The sequence below is a fragment of the Cervus elaphus genome, chromosome 11 (genome assembly GCF_910594005.1).
Source record: "Cervus elaphus chromosome 11, mCerEla1.1, whole genome shotgun sequence".
NCBI lineage: Eukaryota > Metazoa > Chordata > Mammalia > Artiodactyla > Cervidae > Cervus > Cervus elaphus.
The window spans coordinates 87,582,054-87,602,974 of record NC_057825.1 but is presented as its reverse complement, the minus strand read 5'-3'; the positions used below and the strand labels follow the sequence as shown (position 1 = coordinate 87,602,974).

The 20,921-nt window shown below is 41.3% G+C and overlaps 1 protein-coding gene across 1 annotated transcript in view; it reads left to right on the top strand.

Annotated features, from left to right (window-relative positions):
* TTC27 (tetratricopeptide repeat domain 27) overlaps positions 1 to 20,334 on the top strand; it is a 162,266-nt gene extending 141,932 nt beyond the window's left edge. The window contains exons 17-20 of the mRNA XM_043918283.1: positions 10,870 to 11,067; positions 12,354 to 12,465; positions 16,271 to 16,371; positions 20,095 to 20,334. Of these exons, the coding sequence (XP_043774218.1) occupies positions 10,870 to 11,067; positions 12,354 to 12,465; positions 16,271 to 16,371; positions 20,095 to 20,217 (534 nt within the window). The 3' untranslated portion in view covers positions 20,218 to 20,334. The remainder of the gene's footprint in view (positions 1 to 10,869; positions 11,068 to 12,353; positions 12,466 to 16,270; positions 16,372 to 20,094) is intronic.
* Positions 20,335 to 20,921: the final 587 nt, after the last annotated feature.

Below are 20,921 nucleotides of genomic sequence, written 5' to 3'. Positions count from 1 at the left end.
TTTGAGGTGGGTACTGAAGAGTCCTCATTTTACAGAGTATGAATACAAGAGCCAGAGAGGTTATGTAACTTGGCCAGTCATACAGCTGCTGCTGCTGCTAAGTCACCTCAGTCGTGTCTGACTCTGTGCGACCCCATAGATGGCAGCCCACCAGGCTCCTCTGTCCCTGGGATTCTCCGGGCAAGAACACTGGAGTGGGTTGCCATTTCCTTCTCCAGTCATGTAGCTAGTAGGAATCAAATATAGGAATCACATTTAGGCATGTCTTTTTGAGTGAATGATGCCTTGAAGTTTGTCAGAAGATTTATATTAAACAACACATTTCCCCCATCGCGTTACTCTGCATTTGAATTATATCTGACAAAGGTGTTTGTTTTTTTTTTCCCCCAATTTGGGGTATAATTTACATATAAGAAAATGCACAGATCTTAAGTGTAAGTTTGATATGTTTTGACATTGTGTATTTTTATGGAACCACTTCCCAAAACAGGTATGGAACATTTTCATCACCACAGAAAGTTCTATTATTCCCCTTTCCAGTCAGCTGAACCACCACCCTTTCCCTTCAGCCAGGCAACCGCTTTCTGATTTCCGTCCCCACAGTTCAATTTTGCTTTCTCTTGATTGTCGTATAAAGAGAATCATACAATATGTATTCTTTCTTATGGATGTTGTTCTTTGTGTGGATTTCTCTTTGGGGAAGGAGGGAGGTGGTGTTGATGGGCGGTGGGAAAGATTGCCAACTCGATTGAAGCCGTAGAGCAAGTGGTGGCGGGGCTTACGTGAGGGAGCAGAGTGGAGGGAATGGATGTATTCTATATGGATTCTGTCCCTGTGCGGTAGATGTTATCTCTGTTTTACTGCTGAAGTATCTGCGGCTGGATGGAGAAACTAATAAAGCTGATCTTTCACAGTTTACAACTAGTCACGCCAAGATGTGAAGGCTGAAGTTTGGCCTATTTAACCTAAAGCTTGTGCATGCCATTTCCTGACGCAAAGAATTTTTTTCTTCTTTTGCTGAAAGAGTGAAAAAGACAATGTTAAGCTGCCTACCTCTCTGTGATAACTGAGGTGTGGGGAAGCCAAGGGTCAGGGTTATCAGGCCAGGAAGCAGAGCAAGTTCTTTAGAGAGCTCCAAGTGGAGCGGGGACGTGGCCAAGCCGGGAGACGGAAATGGCTTCATTTCTGGCCTCCAGCCCTCCTGGAAGTGTTTGTAACTGGACCCGAGGCAATCCTGTTCCTTCCTGCTGTGAAGACCTCCAGGATTCAGAGGACCAACGCCTTGTGCTTTTGGCTGACGTTTTAGGGAGACTTGGCCAAGGACCTCAAGGTTAGTGTTGGGGAAGAGAATAGTTAAGCTTTCTTCTTTGTGGAGATTAGGATCGCTGCTACTCCAGGTGAGAAGACTTCACCTCTCTTCAGGGGCTGGTGGTGGTTCCCCACAGTCACACACTACTTGCTGCATTCCGTGGTACATGATGTGAGAAATAGGCTTAGGAAAGAGAATGCAAAGAAAAGTGCCACATCACTGAAACGACTGGAGATGGGGGTTAGGGATTTAGAAGTCATGACATAGAGTTGGTGGCGTGGCATTGGTTTAGTTAGGAAGTGAGGGACTGCAGGGCTATTTATACTCATTAAAGTGAAATCCCTCTAAACATCCAGGCTCAAAAAATATACTTGGATTATTTTATGATACACCAAATGAATTCCAAATGGGCTAAATATATGCTAAATATTTTTTCACCTCCTAGAAAAACTAGGAATACAAGTGAGTACCTACCAAATTTCCTGAACTTTGAAGCAAGAAAAGAAAACTTGAAGGAATTTTTATGACTTCATGAAAAAAATATGTGACAAAATATTTGTAACAAGTAGGAAAGATAAAAAGCTAATAATATCCTTATTATATAAAGAGTTAACATCTGCTACAGGAATGAAATGAAACAGGATAGAGGGTTCAGAAACACTCAAGAAAGTATGAGAATTTAGTTCATGATAAGGATGGCATTTTAAATCTGTGGGATAAAATAAAATACTCAATATGCATTGAAATAGTTGGCCAAGCATTTGGGACTCAGAATGAAAGCTCTGCTTCACTCCTTAAACTGAAATAAATTCAAGTAGTTGGTTAAAATATTTAAATTGAAATGCCTTGAGAAGCAGGGTGATGTTGTAGGTAAGAACATAGATTCTGGGGTTAGACAGCCTGGGCTTCCAGGCTCCCTCCACCAGCTACCTGAGCAAGTTACAAACCACTTGGTTCTTCACTTTCATGAAATAGGGATATTAGTACCTCACAGGACTGCTGTGAGGATTAAGTAAATAGCTGTATGAAGAGGGCAGAGAATATCACCTGGCCCATACAAGTGCTGTTTAAGTATAGCTACCATCATCATCCTTATCATCATTACTGTTACGGAAGATGTAAAACCATAAAAGCACTTGATGGAAAATATTTTTATAAGCTTGGGGGTAGAGAAAACGTTCTTTATCATCATGCAGGACACACAAGTCATACCCCATTAAGGCAAATATGGAGAGATTTGAATTGAAAACTTCTACATATGAAGCAAGGAGAAGGGGGCAACAGAGAATGAGATGGTTGGATGGCATCACCGAATCAATGGGCATGAGTTTGAGCAAACTCCAGGAGATAATGAAGGCCGGGAAGGCTGGTGTGCTGCAGTCCATGGGTCGCAAAGAATTGGACATGACTTATTGACTGGAGAGAAACAATGAGAGGGCTGGACGTCACCGTACTGAGTGGAGACAGGCTGAGACGGGACAGCTGTTCATTTAGTGCTTCCTGAGCTGAAATGGGAAGAGGATTAGTAGAAGCCAGTTAAATGTCCAGGAGGCATTTGTCTGAGTGTTCTCGGTGTTGCCTCGGTCTTTCTAGGTAAGACTGCTGGATTCGTTACCTGGGGCTGCTATGTCAAATTACTACAAACTTAGTTTCTTCAAACAACAGAAATCTATTCTCTTCAGTTCTAGAGCTAGAAGATTGAAATCAAGGTGTTGGCTGGGCCATGCTCCCTCTAAAGGATCCAGGGAAGAACCTTCCTTGCCTCTTCCAGCTTCTGGGGGTTCCTGGCATTCCTTGGCTTGTGGCAATGTAATTCTAATCTCTGTTTCCCTCTTCACCTACTTCATCTCCTTCCCTGTGTCTCTATGTGTCATCTTCTTTTCTTATAAGAACATTAGTCTTTGGATTTAGGGCCCACGTTAATCTAGTGTGACTTAATCCTAACTATTACTATTAACTATTTCCAAATGAGTTCACATCCTGAGGTTCTGTTACGACATGAATCTGGGGTGAGTATTCGACCCCCGCTACACACACAACTTTTGCGTTCCTTTTCAGAGGGAAAGCAGTGGCTTTGAGAGTAGCGGGGCTGGTAGAGGTAAGGGGATGTGTCCAGCGCACACCTCACTGGGAGCTTTGGTGGAAGCAGAGGCAGCATGCACAGAGGCACCCTCTAGAGAATGCCGGCGATACCTCAGCTAGTCTCACGAAGGCCTCACTTAACACAGTACCAGAGATGTGAACATCTGAAAGTGACAGAGGAATAAGAAGAAGGAGGAGGGAGCTGATAGAAAACTTAAGAAAGCTTTTCAGAGAAATGCACTTACTGAGTCATATGCTGTACTGAGAGATAAGACTGAAATCCCGGGCCATCTTGGATGAATTAGAATTTCTAAGAAGGATCTATTATTAGGCTTCAGAAGATTGTGAGATTACCCGAAATATCATGGAAAAAAAAAAAATTGTGTATGTGGCTTTGTAACTACCTCTTCTGGGTAGAGGTTTCAAAACTCTCAATCAGATCCACAAGGGTGTCCAGAACCCCCAGAAAAAACCACAGACTAAATAAAGAATGATCCTTGGGGTAGAGTATTAGGATTAGTTTTCAGATAAAAAGGCAAGTGGACCTTCTCTTATGATCACCGTGGGTTAAAATTTCCCCTACAGCTATGTTGTATTACAAATGTATTTATCACTGCACTTGTTTTGGAAAGTTCTCAGTGTTTCCAAGCTGTGCACAAATAATTTATGCTCCGTCCCCCACCCCTAATCCCCAGCCCATGTCTCTGCTTCTCTTCAGGACTGACCCCTTGGGAGAAGCATCTTGCCGCAGTGTCCATGTCCCGTCCCTCAGCCCTCCAGTGTCTCAGCCTGTCTGTGGCACTTAGCACAGTTGATCCCTCTTCCTTCTTCCAGCACTTTCTTTAGCTGGCTTCCAGAATGTCACCGCTCTTAGGCCACCAGCTGTAGCGTGCTCGTCCCCTTTGCAGGATTGTTCTCGCCTTTCCCTCCCTGTGAGCAACCCCAGGCTCAGTCCTTACACTCTTTTCCTTCCCCATTTATACTGCTGCCCAGGGGATCTCCCTTGGTTTTCCCTCTCATCTTCCTGAGGGTATGTATTATGAAAACAAGTTTTCCTCCCTATGCCCCTTTAATTCTTTTCATATAGGCTGTTCAGTGTGTTTCTTTCATTTCGGCTGCACTTTTTAGATGTCTGATTTTGTCCCTATTGGCTCATCCTCCGCTGGAGATATTGGCTCTTCGACTGGTAATGTGTACTTGGTGGGAGGGCCTAAAGCAAGCCTGGGACCAGATTGTGCCTCTCCTGGTGAGGGGAACTCATCTCCTAGAAATACTTTGCCGCTGCCCCCTCCCATCACCACCGCCACTGCCACCGCCACCGCCCAAGTGGCCTGGCTCCTCAGGAAACCTTTCTGATCTCTGCCAGGCACTGCTTTCTTCCAGTGCCCGTCTTCCTGAGTTGCCATCCAACCTCAACAGGTTGGGGGCTGACCTGCTATACTTGCCTGGCCCCTGGCTTACACTGGGCTGGCGCTGTTGTATTTTGGTCTCTCCATATTGGTGGCAAGTGGCCCATGGAGTAGTGTGTGGAAGGAAAAGAGAACACAACCAAAAAGCTTTTCCCAGGCTCCCAGGCCGTCTGTGAGCCTTGGCACCTCGTACTTTTCCACCCTGGACTGCTCTTCTCCACCAAACCAGGACCCAGCCAATCTCTGTCTCTCCAGGATTTCCCACGTGTTTGCTGTTACTTTTTCAGATTCATCAACTTTCTCTTTTTTCCCAGCAGTGTACAGAATTGGGGTTTAGAAAAAGAGGCTAGCAACGTGTTAGTGCATCAGCTTGTAGTCTGTGTAATCTCCATAGGCAGATGAACAGTAAAACTGTTTCCACATTGGAAAACGAGTTCCATACAAATTAAGAAATAATTTAAACATCTTAAAAAGGAAATATATTTACTCAACAAACATTTAGAAAGAGATTTAAATTCACATAATAAAAGTAAAACTAGAATAATAGCTGCATATATCTTTAGTGGAACAAAATATCATACACACAAACCCAGTACTGGTGATATGCAATGAAATGACACATTTTCATATACTACTAATGGACATCTAAACTTGATTTAGTCCCTTTTGAAAGTATCCAGCTTATCTCTAGAGTCTTAAATTGTTTATTCCCTTGATTCTGTAGTTCTGTCCCTGGAATTCTAACCTAGAGAAGCTTCAGTATGAGAAAGATCTTCAGGCACAAAGATAGGCAGTGAAATGTGACGGTAACAATGGCAATGGCAGCGCACAGGAACAGCCCACCTGCAGTTGTTTTTTGTTGTGTGTGTTCAGTCGTGCTCGACAATTTGTGACTCCGTGGACTGTAGTCCACCAGCCTCCTCTGTCCATGGAATTTTCCAGGCCAGCATACTGGAGTGGGTGGCCATTTCCTACTGCAGGGGATCTTCCCAGCCCAGAGACTGAATCCATGCCTCTTGCATCTCCTGCACGGGCAGATGGATTCGTTACCATTCGTGCCTCCCAGTGGGAGACTGAATCTATGAAAATGATCTGTCTAAAGAATATGTGAAAACGTGAAAAAATTCTATGACATAGCGTTAAGTGAAAAACAAAGATAAAATAGTTTACATAGTATTAGTATTAAAAATTTTATGCAGAGCAAAGAAACTAGAGAGAAATTAATGGCAAATTAGTAGTGCTTGTGTTTGGGAATTTTATTTTCTCTCTTTATTTTTTATTAGCTCCAGTGTCTTGGAGATATTTTTAAGTTAAAAAGCTACAAAAACCTGTCTGGTTTTGGTTGATTCAAGATTTGGCAAAGAAAGGATAATGAAATGATCAAAGTTATTGGCATGCATATTTCATAAAAGAGCAAATCTTTCCAATGTAAAAGAACTTATTAGAAAGGAAGGAATAGCAGAGGAATAAGGAAGTCTCCTTTATAACTTAATACAGCAGGTGCTTGAGAGCAAGAGCTGGAACGTGAGCTGCAGCTTCAAATCCACCTCTGCCTTCCCTTAGCTGTGTGACGTTGGACAAGTTACTTTACTTCTCTGTGCTCCAGTTTCTTTATCTGCAGAATACAAATAACAAGAGCACCTTCCCCCTAGAGTTGTTAAGAGGATTGTGTTCATAGAGCTCCTGGCTCACAGGAAGGGTCATATATATATATAGTATATATGTGAATATATATATATAAAGAGAAGACAACAGTGATAGTAGATAATATTCATATATATATTTCATAAAAGAACAAATCTTTCCAATGTAAAAGAACTATATATATGAACATTATCTACTATCATTGTTGTCTTCTCTTTATCCTCATCAAAGCTCATGATTCCAAAAATCTCTGCCATTCCCCATGTTCATGGTGCACTTCAGCAACTGACTATATCTGTCTTTCTCTCTATTCTAGATCTAGCTGTTCTTGAACACTTGGTTTTAGGCAGATGGCATGTCCATTACTTTGGACTTAAAACTTCTTTGTCCTCATCTTATTCTGTATGTGCAACCCATCCAAGTGCCCATATCTTAGATCCTATTTATTTCCCTAAGAATTACCTCTAAATTCTTAAACTGTTTCTACCCTTCAGCCTGTTACTACATACTTAGTAATTTATCATTTTAACTGTAACTGATGGGTTCAGTAATCAAATTTTTACCAGTTTACAGTAGATAAAAACATTTATCTGTTTAAAAAGTTGTTTTTTTTTTTTTTTTTCACTTTTGATGCAAAGGACTGTAATGCAGGTAAACTTTATGGACTGCCCAGGAAAAAATCATAGTCTTTGGTGATTCATTTTATCAAAGAAATCCTAGTGCAAGATCTTTTGTTTTTTTGAGTTAAAAATACCTACTTTCTAAAGAAGGTTTAAATATATGTTACTATTTTTGTAGTCAATCTGGATAACTAGACTGTGATTTTTCTCACTTAACAGTTAAAGAGAGGAAAAATGGTGATATTAACTGGTAAATTATAACACTGTTTTTTAAAAAAAATTTTATCACACTTTTTAAGATTACATGTTAGCTCCATTTGTTAATGTATTTTAATAACTCACTTTTTTCCTTCAGTTTATGGGACTTCCTTAATTGCAGGAAATACCTTTTTAATTAACTTTTATTCAAATAGTGAAAATGTAGAAAAGTATACAGATCGTAAGTAAACACGAGTTTTCATGAAGGGAACACACCTATGTAAGCCACCCACACCCAGGGTGTGAGTTAGAACATCGCCAGCATCCCAAAGCCCACACGGTCCCCTTTTAAAAATGAATATTTTTATGTGCTGTCATTCTTTGTTTCCTATTTGCCAGTTTTTGAATATATTTTTTTTTTATCTCTTTTTAAATAAAATTTTTGTATTTTTAAAATAACACAGTTTTCACAAGTTAAGTCGTGGTGTAAGACGAACGGCAAAGTGCAGCAGTTTCCTGATCCGCTGACCACCCCCCCCAATACTTCTTGCCAGAGGGGAGAAGCCCTCTAGGATTCTTTCGCCATTTGCACATTTCCATATTTCATAATAATAATAACTATATATGGCTATTTTTGTTAACCCAGTTTTAGGTATTATCAGTTGACCTCCTCATTTTTATAATAAATAAGGACTTAATTCTCTTATACTGGCATTTCTATTCCATTTCTTCCCAATATATTTACACTAAAATTTTGGTTACGTGAATATTTTCTATTAGCATTGTATGTCTGTGCCAATTATATTCAAAATGGATATTACAGAATTCTGTGATCGAGGGGTACTGTTTGCTTTTCATTTTTAATGGCATGAATGCTTGTGTTGGTTTTCACGTGATTCTCTGTGAGCCTCTTGTCTAAAATCCTCATCTCTCCTGCCCTCCCTTTTCTGGCTTTAGCTCTGGATGGTCACTCACCCTCGAACTTGCCAATCCACAGTCTTCCAGTCCTGATCTTTTGTGGATGTACTCTCCTTGTTACTTTCTCCTTCCCTGGTTTCCATGACATCACTTGCTGCCATCCTTCCTTAGTGCACAGACCTCTATTCATCTCTCCTCCTCTTAAACGGTGTTTTCCTTTAAGACTCCATCCTCGGTGTGATTCTTACCCCACACAGTCTCTTTAAGCAGTGTCTGCCAGGGCCACGTGTGACTGCTATCTATTCCTCCATATGGAACTCTCTCCTCAGGGCCAGATCCAGCTGTTTAATCACGGAACATCAGAGAGTGTAAAAACAAACTTGGTGTTGTCTTGCCTTCTCTTCAGGACCTCTCTCCTGATGGAATCTGCATGTGAATTGGGCAGAGGTGTGTCTGGTGTCTGCACCCTGACCCCAGCAGAGGCACTGTACCTCCTTGCTGTTTACAGTTCCCTTTATGCACGCACAAATACACACACACACTCTCTTTACCAACTTTTCCGCTCTCAAACACCAGCACTACAGCTCCATTTTAATTGGCAGGAAGAGTAAGATTTCTCTTCCCCCTTGGCTACTCATCATGGCTAAAGTGAGTAGATGGGATGTCGGGCCAACTGTGAGAGCCCAGAAAAAGTAAAAAATTTTACTGCTTTAGTATGCTCCACTTGTCCAGCTTAGTAACTGTTTCACTAGACCATCTCTTTCGAAGTATGTTAATACTTGAAATGTTTATAGAACATGTACTTGAAACAGGTAGTGCACATTCATACCATTTCTCCTGCATTGTGCCTTTCAGGCTTAAAACCATGAGTGGGGCTGTAATATCAATTTCATTACTTTCAAATTTAAAACTGTACATGTTGAATTATAATGTGAATTTATGGGCAGAGATAATTCACCTTGTCTGTCACAAAAGAAAAAGAAGTACAATTGCGTGTTCTCCCGTCCACTTGTATCCCTGGATGTGATTAGGACCATGAGTCTGAGCTCACATTCCTAACAGTGTTCACGGGCCAGAAGGGCCGTGACTCCTTGGCTGCATCTCACGTCTGGATCAGAACGCTCTGCAGGGAGACAGAGCAAGGTGTCAGTTGCATTTTTCTTAGCAACTCTTCTCTGAAAGAGGTGTGTTCATGCAGTCCTTCTTTCAGGCAGGAGTCGTTTATTGCATCAGTACTGTGCGCCAGACACGATGTTGGACATCAGGGACACAAGTTGATGGGCGCGGTCCTCTCCTTGAGTTCAGAGTAAGGATAAAGATGGAACCCTGCCACTCAGACGAGTGTGTGGCCTGTGGACCGTCAGCATCACCACCACGTGGGAGCGCGTTAGAAATGCAGAATCTCAATGAGATGGAGCAGCATCTCATCCAGGATCCTGCATTTACAGCAGGCTCCTGCGTGGTGCCAGTGCCGTCAGTCCAGGGGCCACACCGAGTAGCAAGGTCTGAGGGTGCTCTCCTTGAGCTGGTTCTTCAGGTAGATCCATGTGTCTTTGCTGGCCTCCTGTCACAAGGGTGGGTCATTGAGGACGCACTTTCTGTGCTTCCAGGGAGCCCTTGAGATACACGGCCCCGTATAGCTGTGCCTTGTCATAGCGGTGTAACCTGCAGTGGGTTACGCCCACTTAGTTCATCTGTCAGCATTCAGAGTATCTGGGGTAGAGTGTGTGAAGACTAATGAAAGTGAGATGGCCAAGAAGTTGCCAGATGGTGAGTGGAACTGGGGTAGTTGGAAGGACAAGAGATACTTTCTGGGTAGCCTGCATGCCTGAGGCAAATGCATTGGTAGTTTATCATTCAACAGTGAGAAAGGGCCAGGACCACTTTAAGCAGAATTCTAATTCTGAGCGTTATCGCTGTGATCTGGGTGGAAAATAGTGAGGCCAACATAAAGGAAAAGAAGCTAGATTTAGGACTCATGGATGGCATCACTGACTCAATGGACATGAATTTGAGCAAGCTCTGGGAGTTGGTGATGGACAGGGAAGCCTGGCGTGCTGCAGTCCATGGAGTCACAAAGAATCAGATGTGATTGAACTGAACTGAGGAGTGTTGAGTTAAATCGGTTACATGTGGCCCAACCAGGAGAGAAGAGAATCTAGGTTGGTGCTCAGGGTGCTGGCTCTGAGAGTACAGGAGGAAGAGGGATCTGGGATCTAGGTTCCCTTTAGAATGATGGAGGGTGAGATGTTGATGGGACGCATCTGGTAGGTATTGAGGTGCACATTCCGGGGGCTCTGTCTAGAAGGCAGTTGGGCTGGCACTGCACCCATAGTGTTGGGTAGATACTTGGTCACGGTGTGTTTGCAGCTACCGGCGTGGGTCAGATCATTCGGAGAGGACCCCCAGAGTGAGAAGAGAGGCGCGCGGAGCCTAGGGCCCTGTGAAGCAGGGCCCTCCAAGGAGCCTGAAAAGGGGACACCGGGAGAGGTCAAATCACTGTCTGTGATGCCAGACAGTGGTTCCGGATGGGCTCATCTTGTTTTTCACTCTTTAAAAGTGGCGGAGTGACACTCTTACAGGCCTGACTTGGTTTTCACTGTCGCCATTGTTGGTGAGGGTGGCCCTTCTTTTTTTGTTATTGTTTGCTTGTTTCTAGCTTACCAGCTTCTCCTGTGCTTTTTTTAAGGTCCTTAAAATCCTGGTCAGGGCAGTGATGGATGGGATGGCTGATCGTAGTGGCGATGTTGCAACTGGCCTCAGAGGAAAGCTACAGGAGTTATTTGGCAGAGTGACTTCAAGAGTGGCGAATGATGGAGAAATCTGGAGGCTGTATGCCCAAGTGTATGGGAACGGGCAAAGTGACAAGCCTGATGAAGATGAAAAGGTGAGTCCTTCCCAGTCCTCTGGGGCTCTTACCTTCTGTTTGAACACAGACATGGTGAATCTGCTTTTTGGATGGTTGGAGGGAGACTAATAATTTGAAAGATAAGATTAATATGCTCATATTTTCAGTTGTGATGCAGAGTCTTTTAACATAAGCACCCTGAATTCTGGACAGGCTCGGATGTGTAAACATTCATCTTTTTTCTTTCCATGAGTTTTTCTTAAATAATTGTTCTCTGTTTCCCAAAAAGGGTCTCTTTAACCTGCTTTCCTTGCAAGCCATGAACAGCTGGTTCTCGTTATTTACTCCACACCCCTTTCTGCAGGCTTCTTGCTGAAGACTAAGGTAGTTGGTACAAGGACAAAGGAGTGTTTAAATCTGAGTTGGAGACTATGAAAAGGAGAAAGAAAAAGGAGCTCGATAAGACTATCGAAGAGGAGCTTTTAAAGTCTAAACATAAATGTTTTACAAAGGTTGCCCTGCCCCTTTCTTGCAAGTGCAGTGGAACACCAGTTACGTTCAAGTTATGCCTTCAGCTTCTTATCTTAGAATGTAAAAGGGGCCTCCAGAGTTTCCAAGGTTGGAATACTAAATGTTTTGTGTTCTTTTCAAAACATCCACAACAAATCAAATGTACTTGTATAAGTTTGGAATTTGCCACAGTACAGCTAATCTGTGGGATTCTTAGCTGTTCTCTCCCCCTTTGTGTCCACCCAGCTGGCTTCCAGCAAAGCCTTGTCTGCCTGGAGAATACATACTCACACGCATGTGTGCACACACTCCTGCTTTCCGTCCTTCCATTCTTGAATTCTGTCCTCTCTTGCATATGCGGCATTAAGGATACTCTGAATTCTCTGATCTGTGATTTCTCCTTCAAGGGTGGGGAGGTTGTAAAAGAGAGTTGTTTTAAGCATCTGTGTCGTTACCCACCTGCCAGTAATCCCACAGTTTTCACCAAGTTCACACCTTGTTCTCTGAACTGGTCTCTTAAGCTGATGTTTACAAATGCCAGGGAAATGTGTATACTTCTTATAGATTTGCAAACCCAGCCTTTTAATTTTTGGAGGGAAGTGTCTCCATTCAGACCTGCCCGTTTGATTTAACTGCTTGTTGCTGTTGGATGTGCATCTGTATCCCTTCTTTGATGAGAATAATGCTGAGACTGTGCTGCATAACCCAGAGGCTGGCTTTTCAGCTGGAATTAGTTCCATATGACTTCCAGGAAGCAGAGTTTGAAATGTGAATTCTGCTGCTTGTTCTGAATGCTGTTCTTTTTCTTTCCTCAGGCGTTCCAGTATCTCTCTAAGGCATACAAGTGTGACACACAGTCCAGTTGTTGGGAGAAAAATATTACGTCATTTAAGGAAGTGGTTCAAAGAGCCTTAGGACTTGCACATGGTATTTGATGTAACGTTTGATATCCATGGTATATTTTAATGTATTTCTACTGATAGGAAAACATATTAGTCAAAAGCGAAATTCCACTTCAGATAATTTCAGATTACTTCATTGTATTAGAATTTTTGTAGTTAATTCAGCAAGCATTTATAGATTAACTATTATGTAGTAGGCACCCTAGAACAATGAGAAAAATTAGGCTAGAGGCTTAAATAGTGTTTGAATAAGTGACAGATGGATAGGAAATACCTTTACAACTGTGTTTAGTCTTCACACGGAAGTAACCTCCCGCGTTGATGATGTAGTAGTAAGAAAATCTGAACTTTCCTTGACTCATATTCTTCTTTTGTAAATGAAAATATTAATAAGAGTACATAGATTACTGGAGTGCATAGCACTGTATTTTAATGTGTGGTATTTGAGGGGAGAAGTAACCTTACCTAGAAAATTATATGCCGATTAGGGAAAGATACTCCAGATAAAGGCTGCTTTTAATTATTTACATTAATGAAAAGTAACAACAGTTACAGGCAATAACACACTTTTACATTTATGTTTGAACATAGGCATGTGATGCCCTGGGCATGCAATTCAAATAAAATAATGAAGCCACACTGTCAAGGAGTGAATCACAAGGACTGTGAATCTATCCTAAAGTCCTCCTATAACTTCTGCAACTATTAATTGCCACAAATAGGGTGCAGCAAGGGGCAATATAAAGGGCAGACCTTTGGACTCAGGGGCTCTGAGCTCCAGGACCAGCTCTACCACATGCTAACTCGGTGACTTGGGGTCACCATTACTTACCTTCTCTGACCCTTAGTTCCCTTGTCGTGAAAATGGGAATAATACCTATGGTTGTTACGAAAAATAAGTAAAAGCATATTGAAACACTTAATAGTATCTTACACATGGTTTAAATGTTAATCCCTTACCTCCTCACCCCCCACCCTATTCTTTCTATAGTAGAGGATCTGAGTTGGGTGATAAGGGACTCAAAACTAAAAAGGAAAAAATGAGCAAGAATAAAGCTTAACTTTGCTTTGAAAAAAGTCACAGAATGTTCAAACAGTTGAGAAATGGGCTTAGTAGTTAATAATTCTACTTGTCATTGACAAAAGGATATAAATATCTAATTTCCTGGGCCACCCACCCCTTGACAGATAAGGTAGAAGTTAGACTCTGTGTAGCTGAAACTCAGTGTACTTTCTGACAGGCCAGTGGAAGGAGGGTCAGGGGTGGCTGGAATTTACAAAGCTTGTGCTGGCCTCAGGGTAGTGGGCTCAGGTGGAGTTCATTCTTTAAAAGTTCAAAGGCCTTTGGCCTTTGTGGATCCGGACTACTTTTGGAGGACCCATGCTAAGGTGTATTATCTACACAGTCAGAGCAGGGTGCAGTTTATTTTGAAGAACTTATCTGAGCTATTTCAACTTGCCAACCCTGAACATTTCTGTGAACAGCAGGTTCTGTATCAGTCAATGCCAAGATAGTTTCTGTAATCACTAAGTGGTAGTATTAAACCTGTCAAATATAAATAAGCAGGTTAAAGAAGTACTCCAGGAAAAAAATCTTTATTTTGCACCTTAAAATTGATTTCAAACTATTTTTGGTACCCTTTTTTCTCCTTCTGAGAAATACTTTGAGAAAAACAAGTGTCTTTTCTTTTAAGTTTCCCTTTGACTTGAATGAATTATGTGTTTGTGCTCCTTATGGCATTTTAAGCATACCTGAGTGGATGCTCAGCTTTCGTTTCTAGTGATATTTTAGATTTATAAAGATAAATCTTAACCTTGTCTGTGTTGCTCTGGTGTAGCCATGCTCCGTGGAAGAATAAGCTGAGTTTCTCTGTTATTTCTGTTCTCTTTTTTTTTATCTTTCTCCTGATCACTGTGCTCCACCTCACCCAATTCTGGAAAAGGAAATATGACATTTAAAAAAAATCTCCATATGATTTATTCCTTTTCGGGTTGTTATTTTGAGGAATAGACATGTGCTCCAGAAAGCTTGGTAAGGGTTTCCACATAGGGTTGGAGACCCTTCTGTAACAATGTTGTCATTATGTACCCATTGTTCTGTCTGGAGGGTGTTCATTTACAGTCTGTGTTGTTCTGTTTTCTGGGAAAGGGTGGGCAAAAGTTCATCCCTTCTTTGCCATCCAGGAACTTTTAAAATCATAGTTATGCATTTTAACTACAGTCTGCCTGGAGGAAGCATAGCTGTCTTGGATTTCCTGATGATTTGAAACAGCAGGTTATTTCTCTCTCTCTCTCTCTTTGTCTCTCCGTCTCTAATGCCTCTTGAAAATAGGATTGAGGAAGGCCTCAAATAGAGTGTTTGTCTCTTTACTCTCTATTTTGTTTTTCTCAAAATGACAATGAAGGATTGAAAACAGAATCACAGCTGTTTTTGTTATGTTACTAGGTACTAAACAACCCAAGTTACAACCTTCCTCTATTACGGGTCACAGACATCATAATCCTCCATATCTCTAGGTTAACCTATGCCCTTTGAAAATAAGTGTGACATTGTTGACTCCCATTCATCCTTTCAAAATCTTGTTTTTATTTTGAAATAGGAATGCCAGACATAGCTCATGCCATAGAAGGTGTTAATGATGACAAACCTATTTTACCAGGCACACACAACCTCTGCTAGTTTACATACAGTAAGAAATCTATTGTCTATCCCTGTTCTAAGATACACGGTACGGAGGAGACTTCAGTTGCTGCACTGTTTCGTGGAGTTTTAAAATGGGTTCTGGTTATTGATCTGTTTGTAGTGAGCATAATTTACAGGAACGGAAACAAGGAGTCAGTGGAGAAATCTGAAGAAGTGAAGTGAAGTTGCTCAGTCGTGTCCGACTCTTTGCGACCCCATGGACTGTAGCCTACCAGACTCCTCAGTCCATGGAATTTTCCAGGCAAGAGTACTGGAGTGGATTGCCATTTCCTTCTCCAGGGGGTCTTCCCAACCCAGGGATCGAACCCGGGTCTCCCGCATTGCAGGCAGACGCTTTACCGTCTGAGCCACCAGGGAAGAGAAATCTGAAGCATTAAATTTTTACAAAGCTCTTCACTTGTTCTTACAAAGTGTTAATAGCCAGGCCTTCTGCTAGAAAGGGTTATAGCCTCTGTTCATAATTTCAAGTTTAAGGAAAATGGGCTCCTCAGAATGCGGGAGGCAGAGTTGTTGGAATGAGTGACTGTCTTCTCCCCTGCTCGGTGCTAATGATTACCAGGCGTGACTCAGCGACTGGAGAGCCTGGTCATGCTCACCTTCCCTAAATGCAGGCACCTGGGTTGTTGACATCGCTTCTTCCAGAGTGGTGATACAAGCCCCAAATATGCAAATACACTGAGAATTGAGCTATGAATATCTGGCATGTCACTTCCTTGGGCTGGTGTCATTGGCAATTGTGAGTCCCCACTAGGGACTCAGTACTTTGGGAAGCCATGTTAAGATGAGCTGTGTCTGTTTTTGTTCTCTGTGGACATCTTGTGTCTGCCTAATTTCAATAATCTGTGCTTCTTTGTTTTTTCAGAGTCTATTCCCAACAATCTGTAACTCACCAAAAAATACTCATTTTCCTCAAAAGTCTCCTTTGAGCAATAAATGATCCTTTTTAAGGGATAAAAGGGGAAATTATGCACATAACTTATTTTCCTTTTACCAAAATAAAAACTTCCCATGTAGAAGCATTTCTAAAGTCTGTTACTATAAAATACCAATGAAATAATTGGATTTTGTGCCTTTAAATTATCATTATCAATTTTTAATGGATGTTTTCCGTGTATTTATCTTCCAGTGGCTGTTAAATGCAGTAAAAACAAATCCAGTCCCCAGGAGGCTATACAAGTGCTGTCTTCAGTTCGACTCAATTTACGGGGCTTATTATCTAAAGCAAAGGTGAGGGTGAAATGTGAATTGTTTAGAATTATCACAGGAAAATAAAAAGGTTTGGTGTCAGCCAGCTGCTCTTAACTGTTCTTTACATGAGGGATAACTTTAGGCCCACATTTTATTTTATTTTTACATTTTGTTTATTTATTTTATTTTTGGCTGTGCTGGGTCTGCGTTACTTGGCATGGGCTTTCTCTGCTTGCAGCGAGTGGGGGCTGTTCTTTGTTGTGGTGTGCTGGCTGCTCATTACAGTGTCTTCCCTTGTTCTGGAGCATGGATTCTAGGTGCGCGGGCTTCACTGGTTGCGGCTCCCAGGCTCTAGAGCACAAGCTCAGGGTTCGTTGCCCTGAGGCAAGGGGAGTTTTCCCGGACCAGGGTTTGAACCTGTGTCCTCTGTATTAGCAGGCAGATTCTTATCCACTGTACCACCAGGGGAGTCCCTCCCGTTATATTTTAGTATTAGCCCCAGGTGTTTGTGCTGGTGAGGAGATCATTAACCTAGTGAATAAACCACCCTACTCATGGGTAACTTAGGAATCTTTGAAATTAATATTTATAATCCAGCTCTTGATGCTTTCTTTAAATTAAACAGTGCTCTTCTACTTACATCACTTTTTCCCAAAATGTGGCATATATACTACTAGTAGCACTTGGGTAAATGTTGTTATTTTAATATATATTTATTTCAGTGCATATTAGAAAAAGTGTAAGTAGCAATCAAATCTATAATTTCATGAATACTATTGCTTATTTTCTATTTACAGTATTCTAATGTTTTCCTTAAAAAATACTTTTATTTAAAAAAATTGATTTAGAGACAGATATTAAGTAGGTGATGTATGGATTTGACAAAAATGTTAGAGTAAATGTCAAACTCAGGTTTGACAACTAAACCATATGCTATCAGTTTACAAATAGCACCCTGTGAACTAGTGCTAGGAGGGGGACAGCTGAGAGTCATCGAGGGAGCTCTTGAGTAGAATGGACTCCACATCTCTACCTGTGACAGATCAGGTCTGGAACAGAGCCTGGGAAATCTGTATTCAGTTTCCCAGGTAGTTCTAACATGTAACTAGATTTGGAGTATACCCTTGGGAACAAAATTTGAAGTAATCCAACTTCTAGTACAAATTAGCACTTTCTTTTCTAATCTTTGTTTGCCTTCCCTTTTTAATCTTGGGTTGCAGCTAATTTTAACTCACTTCTGAGAGCCAAATTCATGGCATGTGAAGGTCACTTCTGGACACAGGTAAAGACCTTTCCAGAGGGTGCATTTCATTAATTGCTTGATCTTTTCATATCAGAGCATCATTTTTGCCTCTTTGTAGATTATTAACTCACTTTCCTAACTGTGCTGCTGGAACCAGGTTTCTATAATCTGGGGGAACTGTATTTTCTCCCAGCTTGACAGCACAGCTTCAGATTATGTGTCTCTCAGAAAGCTCCAGGAGCTCTCTTAAAGAAGGTCAAGGTAGCAAACTTTTTTCATGACTCTTATTCCCAAATAGAGAGCTCAGTTTCCTAGCTTCGGTGAGGTCATCAACTTACCCATGATTGTTTATTTCTTCAGGATGTACTTCACAGGTTTCTCTTTCTCTGTGCAAAGCTTATAATTTATTAATTTTACATAAACCTACACTTATATATGACTTAAATAGTCTTTTTGTAATGTAATTTTACTTATTTACTTTTGGCCACGCTGGGTCTTCATTGATGCACACGCTTTCCTCTGGTTGCAATGGGTAGGGGGCCACTCTCTAATTGCACTGCTCAAGCTTCTTACTGCAGTGGCTTTTCTTGTTGTGAAGCGTGGGCCCCAGGGCCCGTGGGCTACAGGAGTTGCGGTTCCCGGGCTCTGGAGCACAGGCTCAGCAGCTGTAGTGCATCGGCTTAGTTGCTCTGCGGCATGTGGGGTCCTCCTGGACGAGGGATTGAACCTGTGTCTCCTGCATTTGCGGGCGGCTTCTATTCCCCTGAGCCTCAGGGAAGCCTGACTTAAACAGTCTTGCCTGTACTGTCCAATCCATTTATATCATGGAATTCGAAACACTGAAAATGAGGCCTCAGAACATCATCTGTGTACAGGTTTGTTCTCATTAGATCTCAACTGGATTATCCAAAAATGGGAAAAATTGCTTCCCAACACCTCCTTTGAAAGCACCTTTTTGCATATAATATTTGGGAGCCCCTGATTTTGTAGTAAATCGTTTTTACTTTTCTACTTTGTAACAAATTGGATTTGCTAAAAAGAATTGCCTTCCTAAAGAACACTTTTCCAGAACACTTTAAAAAGTGAAAATGACTGAGGATGACTGTGTTAAATAATAGGCTCAGTTTGCACGAATCTCTGGTCCTTTCCTGCCAGGCCTGGCACGTCATGGAAATAAACTCCTAGATAGAACCTAGAAACTCACCTAAAGTCATCCAGTTCTTGTTCGGCCAGGACAGGGTAATTCCTCAACCCTCAGCACCCCATCCTTGTCCAGATTTGCTGCCAGGGCGGTGGGGGTTGGGGGTCGGTGGCATGAGGGCAGTTGGTGAGGATACCAGAGAGCCTGGAGGCAGAGCGGATACACCACTTACGCTCCAGGGGACCCTCAGCAAATTATTCTTTCTTCCTAAGCCTCAGTTTCCTCTCTGCTTCCTCCTTACTTTATAGGAAAGTGAGGCAGATTTGTGATGATTGCAAGTGCTGTGATTCTTAGTAAAAATAAATATGCCACTTAAGTCCAAGTTACTTTGCTCAGAGGTGTTTTTTCTACTGATCACATCACAGTGGTTGGTATGTCAGTCTGTTGTGAAATGCTGTGTAAGATGTGACTACACAGTTATGTGGCAAAGCTTTACAAAACAGCTCTATGCTCCATAAATCACTGTGAGAAATTCTAAGCTTATCATGGTGATGACGCCTTCACTCAGAACATCTTCAGGATTCCCTTTTAGAATAGCTGTCAGAATGGTTGCTGTCATCTGTGGTGGTGGTGGTGGCAAACAGTTGTATTTTAATAAGTTTGATTTTTGTAAACAATCTTAAGTATGATGAAAAAGATAGATGGTAAGCTGAGTAAATTACATTTCTGATTAAAACACACACACACACAATGTGGTCATAAAATCCTGAAGCTAGTTGTCCTGGGTGCCTGCACTGACTCAGCAGGCAGTTCCTAGAAAGGCATTCCAAAATGTGCCAGCCATGGTGGTGTTACTGAGGGATGCTGCAATATTCCCCCACCCCAGAGCTATTCCTTTTGCAGAAGGAGCTCACTTTTGTTTTATTGTGCTGGACTTTTTTGTTTTTACCCAGTCTTGATGATTGTTGTGGCCTCTGAGTCCTAAGCCATAATTAATTTTCAAATAGCATAAAGAGTATGATTTATATGAACTTGAATCTAAAATGTATTTGTTTTGCTTGTATACACAACGAGTAGATTTGTTTTGCTTAAATGAATAATGTCTATTTATCCAAAAACCATCTTAAGACATTCAAATGAATAATACAATCAATATTCAAGATAACTGTTTCCAAGAGGAGAACTCATTTATGTTTGATTCATCCATTATTGCAGCTTGTTCATTTCCAGGATGGTGAATGGAACAAACACAACTATTGCTGCTATAATATTGTGGTTTTATTATACAAAGGGAATTTTAATTCTGTACTCTGTGTCTATGTTTTTTTAAAGAGATGGTCATTGTTTTGATAGTTCTGCTTTGTTCTTTGTGCTGCAGCAACTTTTTACAGACGCGGCAAGTGGAGAAATTTCCAGGGAATTAGGTGATGAAATAGCAGCTATGAACACCTTAGTGACAGAGCTTCAAGACCTAAGCAACCAATTTCGAAATCAGTATTGACCATCCTGGGAACAGTTTCTGGAAAAGGTGTTTCACTTTCCAGAATTTCTTCTATATCTGTGTCTCTGAAACTCAAGATATTGATTTTTTAAATAAATTTCTCTTATATGGCTAACATCCTTGCTTTTGTGATTTTTTCCAAATGCTTCAACTTTGTGAAATACGTTAAATAAAATGTTTCTTTCCTCTTTGTTTAGGCTTAATTACAGTTGAATTCACTATTTTTATTATTCTTGAGGTATTTCAGCACAAAGAGGGGGGAAAACGTAGTTTTCTTCTTAGCATGGAGTTTATTCTCTCTCAGCCTAAAGTGAATTAGATCATTCTCTGGAAAAAGTCCAAACAGGGAAAAAGAAAAATCACACACTGCAAGTTTGTGGGATCATTAGATTGGCTGGTATATTATCCAAAAGTGATAAAAGAGTACATTCGATGATGGAAACCTTTACACTTCTTGAGATTTTGTATTTGGGTCAGAAAGATACAGACTTGGCTAAATTAGGAGTATGGGTATGGTTTAACTTCTAAATCAGGAAAATGAGAGAGAAAAAATGACATAACTCAAATCTTGACTCAACCATTAGCCACTAGTAACCAGACTGACCCCCCTCATTGTGTATACTGCCAGCCTTAAATATGGTTGTTTAATAAGGTTATGATGAGTGAAGACAGCTATAAATGGTGCCATATTACAAAAATGCCAA